This window comes from Malaclemys terrapin, chromosome 7 (genome assembly GCF_027887155.1).
Source record: "Malaclemys terrapin pileata isolate rMalTer1 chromosome 7, rMalTer1.hap1, whole genome shotgun sequence".
Taxonomy (NCBI): domain Eukaryota; kingdom Metazoa; phylum Chordata; order Testudines; family Emydidae; genus Malaclemys; species Malaclemys terrapin.
This window is the reverse complement of record NC_071511.1, coordinates 106,434,805-106,453,791: the sequence shown is the minus strand read 5'-3', so window position 1 is coordinate 106,453,791 and position 18,987 is coordinate 106,434,805. Positions and strand designations below refer to the sequence as shown.

Here is an 18,987-nt window from a genome sequence, read left to right as displayed (position 1 = left end):
GCAGTATACAGGATGCAACTTTCAGTGATTCAGTCAATATTTCCTGTTTATCAGCAAGCAATGGATGATGTTTCTGGACTATACTTCCCCCACTTTTTTTAAACAATCCTGTGCACTAAATATCTGTTACTCAGATTGGATTATAGACATTGGTGTCTGCCAGAAAGACAGATAGTTTAAAAGAGGGGTCTAAATTTAGTAACAGGCAAATAATTGAATTCATCTTATACTAATGCTGTCGAGGGAGAAAACGCAACCATCAGAGAAACTTATGCTCATCTCTGTTCTCAGTCGATTTTTCTGCCTTTCCCGCCCTTGAACAGTAAGTTTCATATAAATTTGCTTTCACATGTCTGACATATTTCAGACTATGAACGTGCTGAAAGTTTAAAGCTTTCTTAGTGGTATATTGCAGGGAACCTGAGCAGATTTCCAAATCCTCAACCAGCTGTAGGTTTATTTCGGAAAGAAGGAACGGGTTGAACTGCTATTTTCTACGACATAATGATATTACATAGTTGAATCTGAATACAATTGGGCTTAGCGTACACTCAATCATGCTAAAGAAAATTGTGACAGAGAAGGTCAACAATTGTTTTCTAATCATTCTCTTCCACTTTTCCTTTGGGACTTGTCTATACCCAGTCTTGTAGCTACATCCAGTGAGCACAGCAACACCAGAGAGTTTTAATAGATTTTTATGATGACCAGTGTTGACCACTATTGTTGAGAAGAGTAATTAAAGATTGCATGTTGTGAGGGCTTTCAATACCCTTAGGCAAAAACTGATACAAAGTAATTCCCACAGCTGTTACACTTCTGCAATTCTATCTCAGCCTAAGGAATTGAGCCACTACGGACCCTCATATGTTTACTGGGCTGAGTCATACTGATATACATGTGTACAACTTCCATTGACCCACGTGAACTGTAGATCAGAATTGGAATCTGACTTTTAACTACTATTTTGGGTAAGGAATTTCTTGTTTAAATAACTTCATTCAGTTCAGACACTGAATTAAACCAATAGAAACTTGCAGCAACTGAGACATTTATGTGTCGTGCTGTGATGTCATGGCCCCTTACCAGCATTAAAGATTAATTACTTAAATCTTAATCATGAGAATTATAATTGGGCACATCTTGATTTAAATTTTCTTTGAAAAAGAATGTATGTTAACATCAGCTGAAAGTACCCATAGTGCTAAATTATTATTTTTCTCCTGCCCCAGAGAAACAAACTATGTAACCACAGGAGTATCTTTATAATGCTTCTTCATTAACACTAATAAACTAGTATTTCTTATTACAAATAAACCTCCTTTCTTTGAAGGACAGAAACCAAAAGAATTAGAGCTGGGGACATACGAGTCGAAAGGTACAGCATGAAAAGTGTATATATTAGCGCAGATTGATCTACTTTTAGCTCCATGACTGCTACAATTTTTGCAATATTTATATAAATACTTCATAATATTTTACTACCATGCTCTACAACCATTATCTAAGCAAATATTTATGCTTATTGAGATAAATAGGGAACAGAATTGCAAAGCAACTTTCACAACAGATTTTTTTATTGTAATTCTAATTATTTACCATGATCTGTTTTAAACCCCAAAATGTGCTCACAAACAATATGACATTGAAGCCAAAGAGTAAAACCCTGTTTTATATGCTATCAGCTACCCACTGTGGTTTTCTATGTGTGTGTCTGTGCGCACGCACGCGCGTGTGCAAGTAAGTCCAACACTAGCCTTTCGCAATTTGTAACCAACTGACTTTTAAGGAACTACCATACCAAATTATCCATACTCCAGCCATGGGTTGAAATTAAAGGGAAAAAAACTAACTTGTTTCATGCTACATATGTGGCCAAATTCTGCTTTCAGATACTGACGTGCAGCTCTCATTATTTCCAATGGGAGTGCACGTATGAGGGTGGAATTTGACCCATGAAGTTTTAGATGCAGCAGTTCTTGAGTATTCAAGAAAGGGGCAATATAGAATACAAAAGTGTCCAATACAAACCTGACCACTGACTGAATGAAACAATTTCACTTATTCCAAGTCACTCTGAACCATATTTTTGAAAGTTATTATGCCATAATGTAAAGTATATCTGGAATGTGAAAAATAGCAGATATAACACTACCCAAATACTTGTTTAATAATCTGATTTCTTTAACATGGTGGTTGGTATTAGTTACTGACTTTTTATGTTTTGGACTTCTGCTGGCTAACATATGGTGAAAATCACTGTCTTCTCTTAATGACCATTATTAACAGTGGGTCAACAAAATTAGCCATATATTTGATCTTGACTGGTCAATCTAGCTTTTCCACTCCCACCACACAGTGCTATTAGAAGATGGATGGTCAAGGAAGGATTGAATGATAAGGCAGAGAGCATGGCTTTTTAAAAAAAAATCCAAATGAATGTTAATATCCCTGTTAAACACTGATGAATTGTCTTAAATTTCTGGAGGACTGTTACAGCAACATGTGTGGTGCTTCTACTCAGGTAAACAGCAATTCTACAGGTGAAGGGCTTTTTTGATACCAACAGCAAGGTCTTGGGGAGAAGGGTTCTCTGCGGTGCAGCTCACTGGGATTCCTTCAGCTTCCATTGCTTCAGCTGTCGTCGGACCTATAGCAGCAAACTGAAATGACAAATAACATTTATACTCGTATATAATAGAATCAGATGTGGTGTTAGCATCAGCTCTTGCTACATTATCTCAGTGTCTTCTATCATTCTGTCCTGCCTCTAATCAAACTTAATGAACATGTCCAACTTGAATACTTAAGTGAAAAAGTTGTTTGGGGCTGAGGATTTTCTATATTAAAATCATACATCAAATTTAGCTGCTTTGTAATGACTAAGTAAAGCTTATGGCTTAGTTCACTGGTCCAAATACCTTAAAAATCCTATTGTTTTCATACTCAAGGAAGATAGATTCTAACATGCGTCAGCCTTGTCAGTGCCAATTCAAGCAGGCACTTATTCTTGGCTTATAATAATCATGAGAAAATCAAATCCTACCCAAAGGAGGAAATGGATTGGGGAAGTCAGAAAAAAACAACAACCCTCCTTCTGAGGAGAAATGTCTCTGCAAAGGCTACAACACCCTCATTCGTGTTAGGCGATCCTGTTGCAGGTGCTTGGCTTACCAGTAAGATGCAACAAGTCAGTATCAGTCAATAAGAGGGAAGAGAAGGACAAGGCTGATTGTAGTAATGTCGGGTAGTTATACAGGGATGCAATGTGCACAGATTGCTGCTTCTGAATCCTTTAAAACTTTGTGTTTGTCCCACACACTCCCATGAGGAGAATCCTACTATATGCTGAGTAACTCACCATGTATATACATTCCAGAATGCTGTAAACTTTGCTAGAGAGAAAGTTATGTGGCCCTTCTGAGCAAGTTCAAGTTACTCCATCTGTACTGGAATCATCAAGTCAGTCATTCACCAAGTCCCTAAGGTACATGATCAGAAACTGCCAGCACCAGTTTTAATAGAATTTTTACTGAATGCAAAGAAAAATGTAAAATCTCAACAGGAAGCACAGAGTTTAAGATTATATGTAAGAGTATTTGTACTTCCTTCGATTTAAAGCCCAGAAACCCTGTTAGTAATTTTGTAGTTTCTAACTCCAAGTCCAGTAGCACCTAGAGTTGATCTAATTTATCTCTCGTCTTCTTCATGCCACAATAAGAAATATGTTGATATATTCACAACTATAAAGTACATGAGATGTTGAAAGAATTGTTTACTTCACCCTGGTTTCTCCTTCAATTGCTTTTTAAATTCATAATTTCATCTTTTTATTGGTGGATGATTTATTTCCATATTCCCTGGAAACTCTGTAGTAATTCCTAGCAACTGCTGTGATACATAAAAATGATGATCCAGTGCATACTTCCCTGCTGTTGAACTCACCCCACAAGCTGCTTCTGGATACAGCCTAGTGATTCTTTTAGCCTACATAAATATTATGCAAAAAGAAGAACAGGAGTACTTGTGGCACCTTAGAGACTAACATTTATTAGTCTCTAAGGTGCCACAAGTACTCCTGTTCTTCTTTTTGCGGATACAGACTAACACGGCTGCTACTCTGAAACCTGTCATAAATATTATGAATTCCTATCCCTCTTACTCTCTGCTATATGCAAATACCACCACGAAAGAGTGTACAAAGGTTTGTCTCCCTGAAGACGAAAAATAGTACAGCAAACAACTTAATTTTCATTGTCAAGTTTCACATGGTATGATTTTGTTAGTCTGCACTGCAAGCGTGGTAACAGTAGAGATCTGTTGGGGCCTGTGACGGGGTATACCAGACCCTCTGAGGCCTCCTGCTGGAGGCCTTGTGGCCCTGACACACACTGCCCCAGGAAAGGGCAGTGGAGAGGGTCCTCTGTGCTGCCTAGCGTGGCTGTGTGGGACACAGCCAATCAGGGCCCAGCAGGTCAACATAAGAAGAGCTGCAGGGCCAGAGAAAGTTCCAGTTCCTTGTTAGAAGTGGGAGCATGGATGGTGTGTGGCTGGCTGAGGGACCTGCAGGACCTTGGATGAGGCAGCGCTGCCAGAAGCCGCGGAAAGCGAGAAGGAGCCCTGAGCTGGTCGTGGAGACTCCATCAGGACAAGGCCCTGAGGTAAGGGTGAAGACGGCACAGGGCCATGGGGAAGTGGCCCAGGGAATTAGAGCAACAGGCACACAGCGGACAGCTGCTATCTACAAGGTCCTTGGGGGGACTGAACTGCAGTGGCTCAGCTAGAGAGCTACAGCCAGAAAGGTCCTAAGAGAGCGAAGACTTTTTCACCAGGGAGGGAACCCTGGGGCACTGCTCTATCCTGGAGCAGGGACAACGTGTGGAGATGTGTGTGATTTCAGCTGGAGGGCTGAGTCACTAAAGACACACTACGGAGAAAGTGCAGGCACATGCACTTGGCCAACGGGGGGTGCTCACAAGAGGTGAGTGCACCCCGTAACAGGTCCTTCTTTTCATATTTTAAAATTACATGCACTAAGCTATCTGTTCTTTTCAGGTTCTTACACCATCCTCATTATTATAGTATCTGAGCATCTTCCATAAGTGCTTTACATGATGTGACTGGTATTTGTCACGTAATTCTCTCTTCCTCTCACCCCTGCCCTTTGGTGAGGATTTTTCTTTAAAAAAATGTTTATATTTACTTTTTTATGGCTAATGTGCTCTGGGTGCTTGTTCAGGAAAGGTCAAATCAGTGCGCCTTGGAACAGAAAGTGATGATGTTTGAGATAGTGTTTAGTTTTTGTGGATTTGTTCCACAGTCTTGGACTGGATGCTGAGAAAGTTCGGTCTCTTATACAGATGAGCTTTACCCTTGCAGTGGACAGTTCCCTTGTGCTTGTGGGGTGGCGCTGTCAACCACAGTCCTCAGCCTGGAGCTTTGGGCTTCGAAGATACTAGTTTATCTTTTGGACCATAAACATTATAGGTGTCCAAAATCAGGACTTAGGCATGTGTATAAAAAGCCAAAGTCTTTCAATATGGTCAAGCAGATTTATTTCTTTAGTTATAAAAGGTCTACACTAGACCTTTTATAACTAAAAGCCCTCATTTTTGGTAAACTATGGCTCCATATCCAACCTCTATAGCTGGTCCTGTTTGAATAATGAGCTGATTCAAATCCCGTACATTTTGGAAAAGTTCATATCCTGATCTGAACTTTACAGCTCATCTCTAGTATGAATGTAAACTCCTATAGGAAGACATTTCTTGTGCCACAAGAGGAAAAACTAGATGAGAATGTGAGGGACTGAAGAGAAATTTCCCTTCAGCTCAAATGCATCTTTCAACTTAGGTCAGAAAGTGGGCCAAAAAAGTATGTGTCCTTGTTTGTCAATTATCATCCGGAATGAGAAGAAATGATTCATTTGAAAATAGATTCCCACAAAGAGGCAGCTCAAATTCATATTAGAGAGAGTCAAACAGAAGTAGCTGTATCTTTGTAATAAGTTGCACCTCATTTCTCCTTATCCCCATGACGGAGACCCTCTCCATAATAGGTGCAGCTTGCGACCATTTCCGTTATTTTCTGAAGGTACCAACCTTACGCAATTTATATTCTAAGAAGGGACCTATGTTGTACAGCATATTGGTTTAATTTGTGTGATGATCTTAAATGCATAAAGGAAATGTGATTGTAGCACTTTTAATTAAAAAAAAAGAAGACAAAAAAGCCTTAATAATTCATTATCATCCACTTAGTCACATGGTAGAAGGAATTTTCAAACTGAAGAGGTCAAAGTTTAAAAATCTATTAGTGAATTATTCATTTCTAATACCTTTAAATACACAGATTTCAACAGGGGATTTACTAAAGAAAGAGGTAGACAACTCATTTTAACTAAGAATCTAAGATATTTTTTTAAAAAAGAAACACTTTGCACTAATTAGCCACTTTCAACTGATGATCTTAAAGCCCTTTCTAATGGCCAGTAAATATTATAATCTGTATTTTATAGACAAGTAAACATAGGCAGAAGAGCCTGATGACTTATCCAAGGTCCCAGAGTAACTGAATGGTAGTAAGGAATAGGATTTACCTCTTCTGATTCCCAATCCTTTGATCTAACCACTAGACCACATGCCTCCCTGCTATGTTTTAGTACTTATTGGATACTTTACCTTAATTTGATTAATAAGATCACCAGAAAACTTCTGAATGTGCTGGAGACAAAATCTGACACCAGACGGACTGAAGAATGTGATGCTTGCTGGAATACCCTGTATAAAAGTAAAGAAGGAACAGCAGGTTGAAACATGTTTCTCTTGACTCTAGCTGCATATCACAACATGTTTTCATATCAATCTTTTCAGCAGTGTCTCTGTGTTGGCACCAGGCTGCCAGCAGAGAAGTGGTGAAGTCAGCCAACAGGCGAGATTTACTGAGGACAGTCTGTGGTGCCCGGCCTGATGCTGATAGTCTGCCAAGACTACACTCTACAATGGACCAATTGAAATTCAAGTGTTTTGTTTTGTTTTTTAACCATCCATTTTCCGTCATGTGACGATTGTGAGCTCTTTGATAACAGTATGGGGATCAAGATGTCTCCTTCTTTATTAATGACCCAGATGGGGAACCCTTTAGATTCACTTACTCCCGTTAAACAGGAAACTTCCATACACTATTCTCCTAACTCCCTTCACAAACACACATCCGTTCTGGACAGATTCTTGATGCCTCCCACCCTACATGTTCTCCCTGTTCACCCTCAACTGTCCCAGTCACTCATTTTCTCTCACGCCCAACAAACTGGAATAGCTTCAACAGGAGAGATTGAGAGAGACCCACCCCAGAATATCTATAGCCCAGTGGGTAGGGCACTCTCCTGGAAGATGTGACCACTGGGCTACTGCTATAAGGAGACTACCACCTCCTCTGTTTTTCATGCAGAATGGCTGACTTGGCTTAGGTGCCTAACTCCAGAGAAGACTTCACAGCTGTGAATCCTGAGCAGAGATAGACACCTAACTCCCTTTGAGGGATGGGGCTTAGGCCACACCCCAGTCCTCAGCATTTCTTACTTACTAGCTTAGGCGACTCCCCATTCAGCATGCTGGCTTCAGTGAATTCCTTATTAGGAACCTAACTCTCTCTATGTATTGCATAGGGAGCCTGGATGCCTAACTCAGGGTTGTGAACTCCACTAAGAGGCAGAGAGTCACACTTTGGGATAGATTCCCACCACCACCACCTTATATTTATGCAGGGCACTGCACATTTAACTACAACAGAAATATCAAAAGTTAAGAGCAAGAAGCTTATAATAAACATTGTCTAGCTTAGCCTTGAATGACAAGAATGAACATCTCTAATTGCAACAGGTAATGAATTCCATAACAAGGATATAAAATTACAAGATGTCCTGACTGCTACTTACTCACATTTATGACCTGTAGAAACCATATGATTTCATAATTTTGACTTTAATATCCAGCTGGAACAGATAGATAGCACAACATAACAGAAAGGCTGGTGGGACCACAGCCATTCAGGACTTTGAATGTAAGAAGAACTTCAAAATCAATATGTAATTTAACAGGAAGTCAATGCAAATAACATGCTCAGGCAAGCGAGTGTCTGTAAGGATTCAAGGCTGCATTCAGAATACGCTAAATCATAGCTATAATGCAGGTTCCTGCAAATAAAAAAATTCCAGTAATCTAATCTTGAGAAAACAAAAGTGTGTATCAGTGGCTCCAAATCTATTTTGCTATCCACTGATCTCAACGTAATCACCTTTATTAGATGGCAAAAAGAAGCTTCAGTGTGGATTTTAAGAAACCGATCTATGTGAGGATGGTGTATCATCCAAAATTTTTACACTTAAAATGGAATCAGTAACACATTCTCAAATAGAATAATCAGCGTCCGAACATGGCTCAGCAGCCATGGAGAGCTGATAATTAGTGTTGGATTTAGATTCATAAAGTTGTGGCAAACACATTCAGAGACAGGGTGACAGAGATCCTACATCTATGGCCGTAAGTAAGTAAATCATTAAATACCCTTAGTAATTTTGTCTCTGATGTGACATGATCTAAAACCAGACTTTTTCAAAATTTCAGTTTTATTAAGCAGATCAAAAAGAACAAGGTGAATATGTAATTGTTTATAAAATAGTTTTTTCCAGTAATCCTGATAAAAAATATAGCTTGGAAACTGGGCAAAAATTTGAAAGGTCTACCATCAAAGAAGGTTGTTGTTGTTTTTTTTTCCCATAGAGGTATTATTATCTATATATTTTAGGACTTTCTATAATGTCTGTTACCATAGTATTTAAGTGCCATTGTATTTACTGAAATTTTCTGTGTACTTTCCCCAATTTTAAGGACTGATTCACTATATTCAAAAGATTAAAGCTATCGGCAAGGGATTCTTCTCACAATAATACCTTGTACAGATAACTGAGGGGAAAACCTTTCATAAGGTTTCACATATATGTCAGAAAGCTTTACATTTACACTGGTGACCATTGACTCTGAAATACCTGTTGTGAGAAATAATTCTTCAAGGATTCTTGGAGACTGGGATGTTGAGCAGTTTGATAAACAGTAAGGCTTTCCAGGGAAATTCCTGTAATTAAAAGAGAGAAAATACACCAGCAACTAAACAGAATGTTAATAGCTCCCATTATTCCAATACAACACTACTATAATATTGATTGCATTAAAATATATTACTTTAAAGCCTAAGATGTAGGAATATTTCTTTTAAAAGATTCCTGGGCAGTTCGTGTTACAAGATGCAATTACAGTTCTTTACATGTCTAGAGCATTTTTAATCTGAGGCTGTCAAAGCACTTTACAAACACTATTTAAGCCTTGCAACATCACTGTGAATAAAATAAATATAGTAATTGCCATTTTACTAATGGGGAACTGAGCTAAAGAGAAGGATCAAGTTAGATTCCCAATGTCAGAGATGGACTCAATAGTAGAGCTGGAAGAAGCACTGAGATCTCTGGATTCTCAGTCCTGTCCTATAATCTCCAGACAGTACAAATCCAATATACACAAATCCATGGATGGTTCACAATGAAGAATGAGCCTTTAATCTTTTACTATTACTTTGAGGAAGGGTGGGGTTTTCCACAATAAATTAACAAATTAAAATAAAGCTCTAAAGGCTGCAACCACCTTTTTCTTTGAGTATTGTTGGAAGAACTTCTCTTTTGAGAGATCCACAAGGAAAAAGAAGAGGTGATGAATTAGGTGTTTCCCCTGTAAACAAGCACATTAGCAAATTTAAATCATGGTTACATTTTTAACAGTTGGCACAAATGACACTTTAAAAGTGCCAAATTTTGAACATATACTGAAAATGCAGTATGCTTCATCATAGGTGCGTACAAAACTAAGATCGTTGAAAACATTTGTAGTTCAAGCCACGTCTGCAATTCAGAAGGCAGAGGCTATTTAGCATGTAAATTAAAAATGATTCCATTGCTATAGTGTGAATACATTGGCTAAAAAGATCTGGCAAAAAGATAAATTGCATTGCTATATTCTATTTCCTTTGCCTTTCAATAGAGAATACCAAATAAAATGTAAGTTATCTCCTTCTCGTCAGTCACTCCTCAATTTTCAGACACACACTTGATTTGCTATTCAAAGGCTTAATCCAACAGAATGTAGCTGCAGCCATCTGAGCCGTGGATAACTCCATGATAGGTCATGCTACGTAGAGGATAGAACAGGCAATTGAAGAAAGGGACAGAATGCTTTGCAAAAGTGTTCCAAAGCTTCCTCTAGCAACTTTATTTCCTTATTTGTGGGGGAGGATAGACTCCTACTCCCATTACCCTGGGGTCTCAAAGGAGTCTCCCCACCCATCCTTACCCTTTGAGTTGGAGGGCCCCCATCCCTAATTGCTGCTATGCTGGGAGGAGCTTGCTGACATCAGTTGAAAGAGCAGGAAGGCTGCTCTTTCCTGGTTGATTTTTGGAAAGAGGACAGTCTTTGATTTGTATGTTTCTAATGCTGGCTTCTTCATGACTGATCTGTTAAATGGAGCCATCGGCTCAGAAGGAGATAATATATTTGGACTACAGTCTCTCTAAGATCCTTACCAATACTGCTATAAGGCTAAACACATATTCTTAAAAGGCACTATCAGCTGGTATTTCAGATCTCCATGTTGGCATTTTTACGGGGTCTATCACTGGAATCTATGTATCCACAAACCCTATCTGATATGGTAGGCATGGAAGTGAAGACCGTAATTCCAACAAGAATGACGGCAGTGTTTGTGAATAGAAGCTCCCCCACTGGATGGGAATGAGATAACATTAACTGTATTTTGGGAGTGTTTCAATCTTTTGCTGGGTTTTAGGGATTTTTTAATTAATAATTTAGGTCACTGCTTCAGAAAACTGTTATTTTTTATTGCAAGTGATTGTGTACTTAGAAAACAGGGGGTGAAAGATAACAGAGGAAGAAGGGATATGATTATATTTATCTGTAAAATGGTAGTGTGTAGAAGCCCCAAGCAGGATCAGGGCCTCACTGCGCTAGATGCTGGGGGGGGGGGGGAATAAATATGAGAGAGAGAGAGAGAGAGCAAAAAGAAAAACAACAACAATCTGGATAACTATTTATTTCAAGGTGCAGCAGAAGGCCAGGTGTATATGGGTAGTCATCCCAGTCTTTTTCTATGCTACTGCCCATCACTGCTTTCTGTTTAAAACGAGACAGTGGTTTGGCAGGCGTATGGTTAACATTTTGAGGGCTTTTAACAAAAGAAGTAACACAGCTCCCTCCACCATATTACAACTTGAAATACTACCTCATTTTTGATATTCTAACCAAACTTCCGGTAGTATCTATTTCTAAATAATGCTTTTGCAATTGTTATTTTTACCGCTGAAAAGAGATCCCAACATGGGAATTAATATTTTAATGAAATGGGAGTCCATGTCAGAAACTAATGAAACTATTGCAATTACCAATCTTCCCTTTTTCCTAAATGGAACAACAAACTCCTTGTGTTTTTTTTCAGCATGAAACAACATCTGAGCAGTGGACATATTCTAATAAAGTCTGTGCACACATTTGCTTTTTTATAAGATACTTAGTGTAAAATATATACTGATGCACACAACGGTCTGAGGCAAAATTCTGTACAACTACATCACTCTTTTTTAAATAAATGGGGTCCTTTAAAACTTATTAATTAATAATTCAATTTGCCCTTAAAGAGATTTTTTTTCAGGAGTCTATCAGAACAATACACCACAGATTGGGTTGTTTATTTTAAGCACTGAAAAGAGATTCTTGGTTTTCAGCATTAAGCATCAGAGTTGCCTCTGGGAAAAAAACAGACACCATAGTAAAAATCAAATTGAAGGACCTTATTAGCAGTCTACACAGATTGATCTGAATATCCTAATTGCAAACTGAAGTTTTAGTAGGACCCAGAGACATGTTAGTAATAAATTACAGGAAGCAAAAAATTGAGATAAAATGCAGAAGAGTATTCTGTGAGATAAAGGCAAAATACATTAATATCAGCCCAACCAAAACTCATGTTAGTTAATTGAAATGCCAGTGTGATATCTGGAAAGTAACACTTATCCTTTTTGACTTGTGTTTACAAAGCAAAGAATAATAGTTCGATAGCTCTGTATCAATATACAATATAACAAGCACTGGCCCCAGAAGCATCCTCTAACTTACATAATCAACACTACAAACACATTACATTCTAATAAAGCAAAAAAGATTTGTCTTGAAAACAGACTGAAACTACCTATTTAATTAAGGAGTCATTTGATCTATTTTCCTGATTAGCTAAGCCAAAATCAGCACCAAAGACATAGAAAGTGAATAACAAAAAAAATGTAACCCCTCAGGGTTTTTTTCATGCTGACAGCAAATATAAATGACATACAACCTTTTGTCTATCTAGATTTAGTCTTCTCATTTAATTCCTTATTTGTAATTTTATGTATAAGCAAAAAGAAATAGTTGACTAATAAGTGCACAATGGAAAACATTGATTCAGGACATTATTATAATTTATCTCTTACTTCAGAGGTTGTTATAAATGATTTGATAAATTGATTGCATCTATTTATAACCAAACTTAGACTTATCAGGTTGGGTATGTTCACATCAGCAACAGGAGTCCCCACTGATTGAAATTTTCTGTATTGTTATGATACATTCGGGATTGCATTTTTTGCAAGTGTACTGAGACTCCTGCAATTTTGTAGTATTCTAAAATGTTGCTTGAGATCTAACAAGAAGCTGCCCTCAGCCCAGGAATTTTTCCCAAATTGGTGTAAGAGGTGCAGTTCCTGCTTTCCAACTGGTGGCTTCCAGAGGCTGCTGTTGGTTCTGGAGGTAATTCACCTGCTCTCACCAGAAGGTACTGTTTCCTATCTGGCTGCCTCTATCAGTACCAGCTCCTTGCTCGGCACTGCCCGAGTGTGTGGAGAACAGGGAAGAAACTGCTGGGCTAAGCAGAGTGAACAATAAGAGCTGGGATAAGTGTATCAGCAGAGCAACCCACTGTCTCTCCAACCCATAGAGAACAAACGTGGAGGAAGAGAAGGGGCTTACAGAGGGGGGAGTGAGACAAAATCTATTAGGGAGAGGGCTGTGCCTTTAATGCACACACCCAAGTGGGGGCAGGTTATCCTCCTAAAAGTAAAATAAGAAGCAGCCAAACCAAAAATCTCTTTAGATTTAATTTAAAACAAAGGGCTGGTTTGCCCTTCCTCCTTTTCATCACTTTTGAACCTGCATGGTAGGCAAGCCTCTATTTTTTCCAGGGCTGCTGTTGTGCTCATTGCAATGGTACAGTCATTTATTGGGGTCAGATAAAGACTTCCTTTTCTGTAATACAGCACTGTCTTGGAGCAATCAATAGAGCTCTTAAAGGTCATTTTTCTTTAGTGCAGTTCAGGTCTTTTCTTATTATTGGATTTCCTAAAAATGTCACAATTCCAGTCACTGGAGAGTAATCCTTGGTATTACACATCTTTTTTTTCTCTTTCTTGCATCTATCCTAAATCTATGTTTTTTTCCCACATTCTCAGATCACATGGCCCAGACAGACATCTGTCCTCTCTTCTATCAAATTCTCTTCAAAATGCACCTTTTCTGCAAAACCCACAAATACTAACCTATAATCCAAAATTACAATTTTTTTAAATAATCTCAGAGAAAACTTTCTGTATTGTGTGATCTTTAGGACAGGGACCATGGGTTGTTCTTTTATGCCTTGTACAGTGTTGTATAGGCCAAATATTACTACTTCATTTTTCATTTCCAGAATTTTTTTTCATTTAAGTCAGCAGCTGTCTTTCTTGATTACTAAGAGGATTCAATTTATTTAAAAACCTGCTTATGCAATTTAAAAAAAAAATCTTGCAGCCTTTCTGTAAATAAAAGTTTGACAGCTCTAATCCTACTTTTTCAATTGGCTACATAAATCTCTGTTGTGCATAAAAGACTGTATTAAAACCCTCTACCCATAACAAATGTTATGTCCAATGGCCAAAAAATAATCTATCTAGGTTCTGACCCCATGCCCATCACTACAGTATCTGAGCACCTCGCTAAAAGATACATGTAATCAGCAGGATGATAAGGTATGGTCAAGTAATAACATATTTAAGACAGCAGCTACACTAATTCACCTAACAGCTAGAATAACTGCACTGATCACCATCTGTGTTTCTGCATCTGGCTGCCCAAAGGTGGACCATTTTCACTTTAGTGGTTAAATAAAATGACTTTTCAAAGCCTGGGTCATTCTCTGTTCTATTGATGGATACTGCCTATGTCCCTAAACCAATGTTTTCTCCCCCGCCTCCCCCACCCCCCCCCCAATGTTTGGAGCAGAAAGCTCTCATCTCCCTGGCCTGTAAAAAGCAATTCTTCAGTTGAATCTCCCTATCTCCCCAATCAATTTCACTGTCTCTTTGAGACTCTGCATTGCAGTTTCCTTAACACCCTGATACCTTGCATTGCCAGCAGAGGGACAAACTCAGTATTCAGTGGATTTAGGGTACAGAGCACCTAGACACTTGGTGCACAGCCTCACAGAGTTTCTACAGCTGGCACACACACACAGCTCAATAAATCTCAAAGCCTTTTTAACATTAATTCCTGCCTAAATCTGTTGATCTTCTCTTGTTAAGCATCTCATCAAGCAGATATCAATCTGAATTTGAACACACTTTGAAGTCAGTATGAACATCAATTATGAACTCTCCTAAACACTATATATATCAGAAGTTCTGATACCAGTCTCACGTCCTTAGCAATTATCTCGTATGGCGTAGGTTTCTCCTAATTCTAGAATCCCAGCTGTTTGATCATGAAACATCTCTGTACGGCTTGTAGTTGTTCTATCTTACAGTTGCCCAATAAACAATAATCAGCCACCAGGCCTAAACATGTTTCTCAAAAACACTACTACAGGGAAAATTGATACTTTAAATTTCTGATTATGGAGCTGGTTGGTTCCCCACTATTTGTGCATACAATACATAACAATTTTAATAGCATGGCTATATGCAATCCAGGCCAGTATAACAAAAACTAATAAACACATTACCTAAGCTTTCTAAATTAGCATTTTCCACTGGACCAGCTGGCTTGAAATCACATAGAGCAGACAAAAGTTTGATACTGTTAGAAGTAGCTAGTAGTCCCGCATTACAGCTTTCACCATAACAAAAGTTAAGTTCAGCTTTCCATTGGAACCTTCCTCTGACCCCCGCTTTCTTAACTTTCTCAAAACAATTCTTGTTTGGGACTTGTCTGGTTAATTTTGAGGGGGAAAGGGTTATCCCTTTATCTACTTTTGAATCATAGGACAATGGCAGGGGAAGGGGGGGAATGCCAGCCTCATTTGGTTTGGGGTAATGTCTAATTTTGAAGCAAGGAAAGTCAGTATCAAAGGGACATGGAATATCAATTGCACCAAGATAGATAAACAGGCTACATCTGCAGCTCTGCCTTTCATTACATTATAAAAGTCATGGCTAATAGGGTCAGTAAATGCCACTTTGTCTGTTGGACCATAAAATATTTTATAATTATTATTACAATTTACTTCATATAAACTAATATACCAATTGGATACTGTATAGCACAAACCCATTTATCCAAAACATGTTGGGGACACCTGAAGCATTCCAACAAGAGGGTTTTCAGGATTCTATTGAGCACCTCTACACAGACTATGTGCAGTATTTTAAAATAAATTTAAATAAGTTTAAATGTGCCTTAACTGAAAGATTTCTGCATACTTACTTGCGCAAATGTATGCAGCTAGTTTTTCAGCATTTCCACACTTTTCTCCTTGTGGAGCAAGGCCAATTTCCTCCACTGTAAGAAAAGTAACAAAGAAATATATTGTTTGACAGAATGTGACAACCAATCTGATTTTATTTTCAGAAACACTTGAATGGAAACAGGAGATCCAACTTGATCCATCTTTTACTGAACTTTCTTTAGACTTTCTTGAATCATTTTTTAAAATAACGTACCACCTAAGGATTTGATCCTTGATCACACAAAGGGAACTGCATTAGGAGAGCAACTTGGGGGATTATGGAGTGTCTGAATTTTTTTCTGGAGCCGGTTTGTGAGTAAGGCTGCGAGTCTGTCATGGCTTCTGTGACTTTCCGTGACCTCCGTGACTTCTGCAGTGGCTGTTGCTGGCTCAGCAACAGCAGTTTGGGTGTGTGAGAGGAGACTCAGGGGCAGAGGGTTGGAAGGTGCAGGGGGGTACTTACCTCGGGGTGGAGGGCTCCCACTGGCATGGCCCTGCAGCTCCTAGGCAGCGCAGGGGCCGGGGGGGCTCCGCACCACACGCTGCCCATGCCTGCAGGCCCCTCCCTCACGGCTCCCATTGGCTGCGGTTCCCAGTAAATGGGACCTGCGGCAGCCGGCGTTTGTGCCCCTCCGCTGCCTAGAAGCTGTTGGGACATGGAGCCGGGTAGGGAGCTCCTGCCAGCCCTGCCAATCCTCCCCCCCAGCACCAGCAGGGATCCCGGGCTGCGCGCCTCAGCCCGGTTCTCCTTCACTCCCAAGCACCAGCAGGGTCCTGGGCTGCACGCCTCAGCCCAGCTTCACGCCTGCCCCCAGCACAGTGGGGGTCTCAGGTCGCACACCTTGGCCTGGCTCCCTCCCCAGTACCAGCAGGGGTCCCGAGCTACGCACCTTGGCCTGGCTTCCCCCCCCCCCCCCAGCACTAGCGGGGATCCTGGGCCACATGCCTCAGCCTGGCTCCCTCCCTCACCCCAGCACCAGCGGGGGTCCTGGGCCACCCCTCTCCCCCGGCCTCCCACCCAAGTTTTAGTCACAGGTATTTTTAGTAAAAGTCATGGACAGGTCACATGCCGTGAATTTTTGTTTACTGCCCGTGACCTGTCCATGACTTTTACTAAAAATACCTGTGACTAAAATGTAGCCTTAATCATTGGCCCCAAATTTACAGGGGGCAAAGGTGCCAGTGTTGGCTCACTGCACAAAACAGGGTGCACTCCCTGCGATTGCACCTGTGCTCCTACTGTGCCTATAGACATGGCTTATCAGGTGTGCAGCTCCCCTCTGCGATGCAGGATAAAAAACTGAAAATCCAAGGGTACTATATGTCTCTTATTTACCTTAAAGGCATATATGGTGGAAATCCCAAGTAGTTAACTATATAGGGTCAGATGTGACTGGCTCAAGCTTCCTTTCAGTCCATATTATTTTCTGTATCTTGACTGATATTGTGAATTGTGACCTTCTATGTGCAGTTAAATTAATCTCTTCTGTAATTCTAGAAATTAAATCCAGATTATCCCCATGCTAAGCAACCATTCAGGATCAGATTGTATCAGTCTTTTTATTTAATCCATAGACGCTAAATATCACTAAACATTTTAGGTCTCTTGCACAAAAGCAAAACATCAGATGCAAAGCTAAGCTATCTTTTGTCTCCTTGAGGCTCTCACATACATCCTGGTAGCCTCAGTGAGATTTATCATAGAATAGAACAGGGATTGGCAACCTCTGGTATGCGGCCCGCCAGGGTAAGCACCCTGGTGGACCGGGCTGGTTTGTTTATCTGCCGCGATCGCAGGTTTGGCCAATCGTGGCTCCCACTGGCCGCGGTTCGCCGCTCCAGGCCAATGGGGGCTGCGGGAAGCAGCGCGGGCCGAGGGATGTGCTGGCCGCCACTTCCCGCAGCCCCCATTGGCCTGGAGTGGCGAACCATGGCCAGTGGGAGCCGCGATCGGCCAAACCTGCGGATGCAGTAGGTACACAAACCGGCCCGGCGCACTAGGGGCTTTCCCTCAACAAGCGGTGGACTGGCTTTGAGAAACCACTGATCTAGTTCAACCCCCTGCTCAGAGCAGGATCAATCCCCAACTAAATCATCCTAGCCAGGGCTTTGTCAAGCCTGACCTTAAAAACCTCTAAGGAAGGAGATTCCACCACCTCCCTAAGGAACCCATTCCAGTGCTTCACCTCCCTCCTAGTGAAAAAGTTTTTCCTAATATCCAACCTCAACCTCCCCCACTGCAATTTGAGACCATTACTCCTTGTTCTGTCATCTGGTACCACTGAGAACAGTCTAGATCCATCCTCTTTGGAACCCCCTTTCAGGTAGTTGAAAGCAGCTATCAAATCCCCCCTCATTCTTCTCTTCTGCAGAGTAAATGATCCCAGTTCCCTCAGCCTCTCCTCATAAGTCATGTGCTCCAGCCCCCTAATCATTTTTGTTGCCCTCCACTGGACTCTTTCCAATTTTTCCACATCCTTCTTGTAGTGTGGGGCCCAAAACTGAACACAGTACTCCAGATGAGGCCTCGCCAATGCCGAATAGAGGGGAAGGATTGTGTCCCTTGATCTGCTGGCAATGCTCCTACTTATACAGCCCAAAATGCTGTTAGCCTTCTTGGCAACAAGGGCACACTGTTGACTAGGGTTACCATATTTCAGCAAGCAAAAAAGAGGACAGGAGGAGCCCCGCCCCTGTCCTGCCCTGGCCCCGCCCCATCCTACCCTGACCCCGCCCCATCCTGCCCTGGTCCCGCCCACTTCCCCCCCTCAGAACCCCCAACCCTCCCCCTCTCCTTGTCCCCTGACTGCCCCCTCCTAGGACCCCTGCCCCTAACTGCCCCCCAGGACTCCACCCCCTACCTAAGCCTCCCTGTTCCTTGTCCCCTAACTGCCCCCTCCTAAGACCCCCCCCAAATGCCCCCTAGGACCTTACCCCTTACCTGTACCCTGACTGCCCAAAACCTTATCCACACCCCCACCCCCAGAAAGCCCCCCCCGAACTCCCGACCCCCACCCCGGTCTCTTGACTGCCCCCTCCAGAACCTCCCTGCCCCTTCTCCGACTCCTTGGCCCCCTTGTTGTTGGCCTTTCTTCGCCTAATGTCTCTGTGAGCTTGCTCAGGAACGGCCTGAGCCTC

At 41.0% G+C, this 18,987-nt stretch overlaps 1 protein-coding gene across 1 annotated transcript in view; it reads right to left on the bottom strand.

The window, feature by feature from the left end:
* Window positions 1-682: 682 nt before the first annotated feature.
* Window positions 683-18,987, bottom strand: part of UROS (uroporphyrinogen III synthase) — a 40,173-nt gene continuing 21,868 nt past the window's right edge. The window contains exons 6-10 of the mRNA XM_054033442.1: window positions 15,828-15,902; window positions 9,696-9,779; window positions 9,047-9,132; window positions 6,681-6,779; window positions 683-2,663 (exon numbers count right to left, since the gene is read on the bottom strand). Of these exons, the coding sequence (XP_053889417.1) occupies window positions 2,538-2,663; window positions 6,681-6,779; window positions 9,047-9,132; window positions 9,696-9,779; window positions 15,828-15,902 (470 nt within the window). The 3' untranslated portion in view covers window positions 683-2,537. The remainder of the gene's footprint in view (window positions 2,664-6,680; window positions 6,780-9,046; window positions 9,133-9,695; window positions 9,780-15,827; window positions 15,903-18,987) is intronic.